The 1,490-nt window shown below is 39.1% G+C and overlaps 1 protein-coding gene across 1 annotated transcript; it reads right to left on the bottom strand.

Annotated features, from left to right (window-relative positions):
* Positions 1-243: 243 nt before the first annotated feature.
* On the bottom strand, positions 244-1,216 carry LOC111394464 (chaperone protein dnaJ 11, chloroplastic-like). Its single transcript, XM_023020299.1, has one exon. The coding sequence runs from the start codon at positions 1,150-1,152 to the stop codon at positions 694-696; it is 459 nt and encodes a 152-aa protein (XP_022876067.1). The 5' UTR covers positions 1,153-1,216; the 3' UTR covers positions 244-693.
* Positions 1,217-1,490: the final 274 nt, after the last annotated feature.

Raw genomic sequence — 1,490 nt, 5'->3', positions numbered from 1 at the left:
AGCTGTCAAACTTTTACACTTTAATAGACAATTAATAGGGCTTATCTTATCCAAATGTCCTGCCAGTTGGGCCCATATTTGCCTCTTGAGATGTCAATTTGCTTTACAAAAAATGGGACAGAGAAAAAACTTTCTTTGTGTACAATATCAGTAGACAATTTCAAAGAGAGAATTTCAAGATTCAGTCCCCTTGTGTTGAAATTTTATAGCAAGAAAGTAAAAGAGAGAATTGGATTCTCTTGATCACTCCAAGGACAAGATCTGATTTTAAGCAACGATAACACGTCATAATCCGTACATATAAAGAAAGTTCTTTATTCCACACATGCCAATGCATAAGTCATAAAAAATACTTATTTCTAAGAGCGCGATATGTTACTATTAAACAGCTTATTTATATTTCTGCTAATTGTATCACGAATCGAGATTCTCGACCCTTGATCAGATAAAGTTGTTCACTGTACGACCCACAATTCAATTCAAAATGAGCCTTGCAACGAGATGCAGACATTCCTCATCCTATGGTCCCCTCCCGCCCGTTCCCTTGGTTGGATTGTGGAAACATCCGAGCGATTGCCTTTAACTTTGATAAGAATAAATTATTTATTACAATTTACGACTTATATACTTAATACTTAGCCAAACATGTACTAAATATTTACACGCAGTATTGAGCTAAAAAGTGTCATTGAGCTACCAACACTGGTCGGTTTCCCAATTCCGGCTCCGGGCAGTGTACCGAGCAAATCCACTCGCCGACGGCGGCCAAGATCCCATCCTCCGCCGTGAAAGTGCTAGGTCATAATTCGCTCGCTTCTGAGGATCAGATAGAGTGGCATAAGCGGCATGCACTCTCATAAACTGGTCGGCTGCAGACGTGTCATCGTCTCCGAGATGCAATGCAACGTCAGGATGCAAGATTCTGGCCAATCTTCTATACGCAGTCTTAATTTCTTGACCTGAAGCACCCATTTGAATTCCCAGAAAATCGTACAACGACGCCGTTTGTGAAACATTGCTGCTACTACTTACGGTGGCAGAAGTGGCGGAGATGGGAAGTTGGCAGCGGAAACCGACATGGCACGGCGGAGATGGAGGTGAGAATTTGGGACCAAGTATTTGATTTGTTAGAGAAAATGGTGAAGAAGCCATGAGAGGATAGAACAATAACGAGTGCGAGTATATGGATTAAAGAAACAATATTTTTGAGTTGAATTTATAAGGTTACGACTCTTATGAATGAATGGTGATTGTGTTGGATCCGAGTGGGCTGAAATGGATAAACACAAGACAAGATTGCTGAGTCATTAATATTTTGGATGTTGATTTTATGATGGTAGGTGTCAAAATTTACTCATGACGAAAACGTGATTAATAATAAAATTGCTTTGTTTGTAGCAGGAACGAATCCAAGATCGGGCTACTACGCGAAAAAAAAAATTACAAATAAAAAACTGATTTTTTTACCAAACAAAAATAAAAAATACCTT

This window comes from Olea europaea, chromosome 5 (genome assembly GCF_002742605.1).
Source record: "Olea europaea var. sylvestris chromosome 5, O_europaea_v1, whole genome shotgun sequence".
Classification (NCBI taxonomy): Eukaryota; Viridiplantae; Streptophyta; class Magnoliopsida; order Lamiales; family Oleaceae; genus Olea; species Olea europaea.
This window is presented reverse-complemented; position numbering and strand designations above follow the sequence as displayed.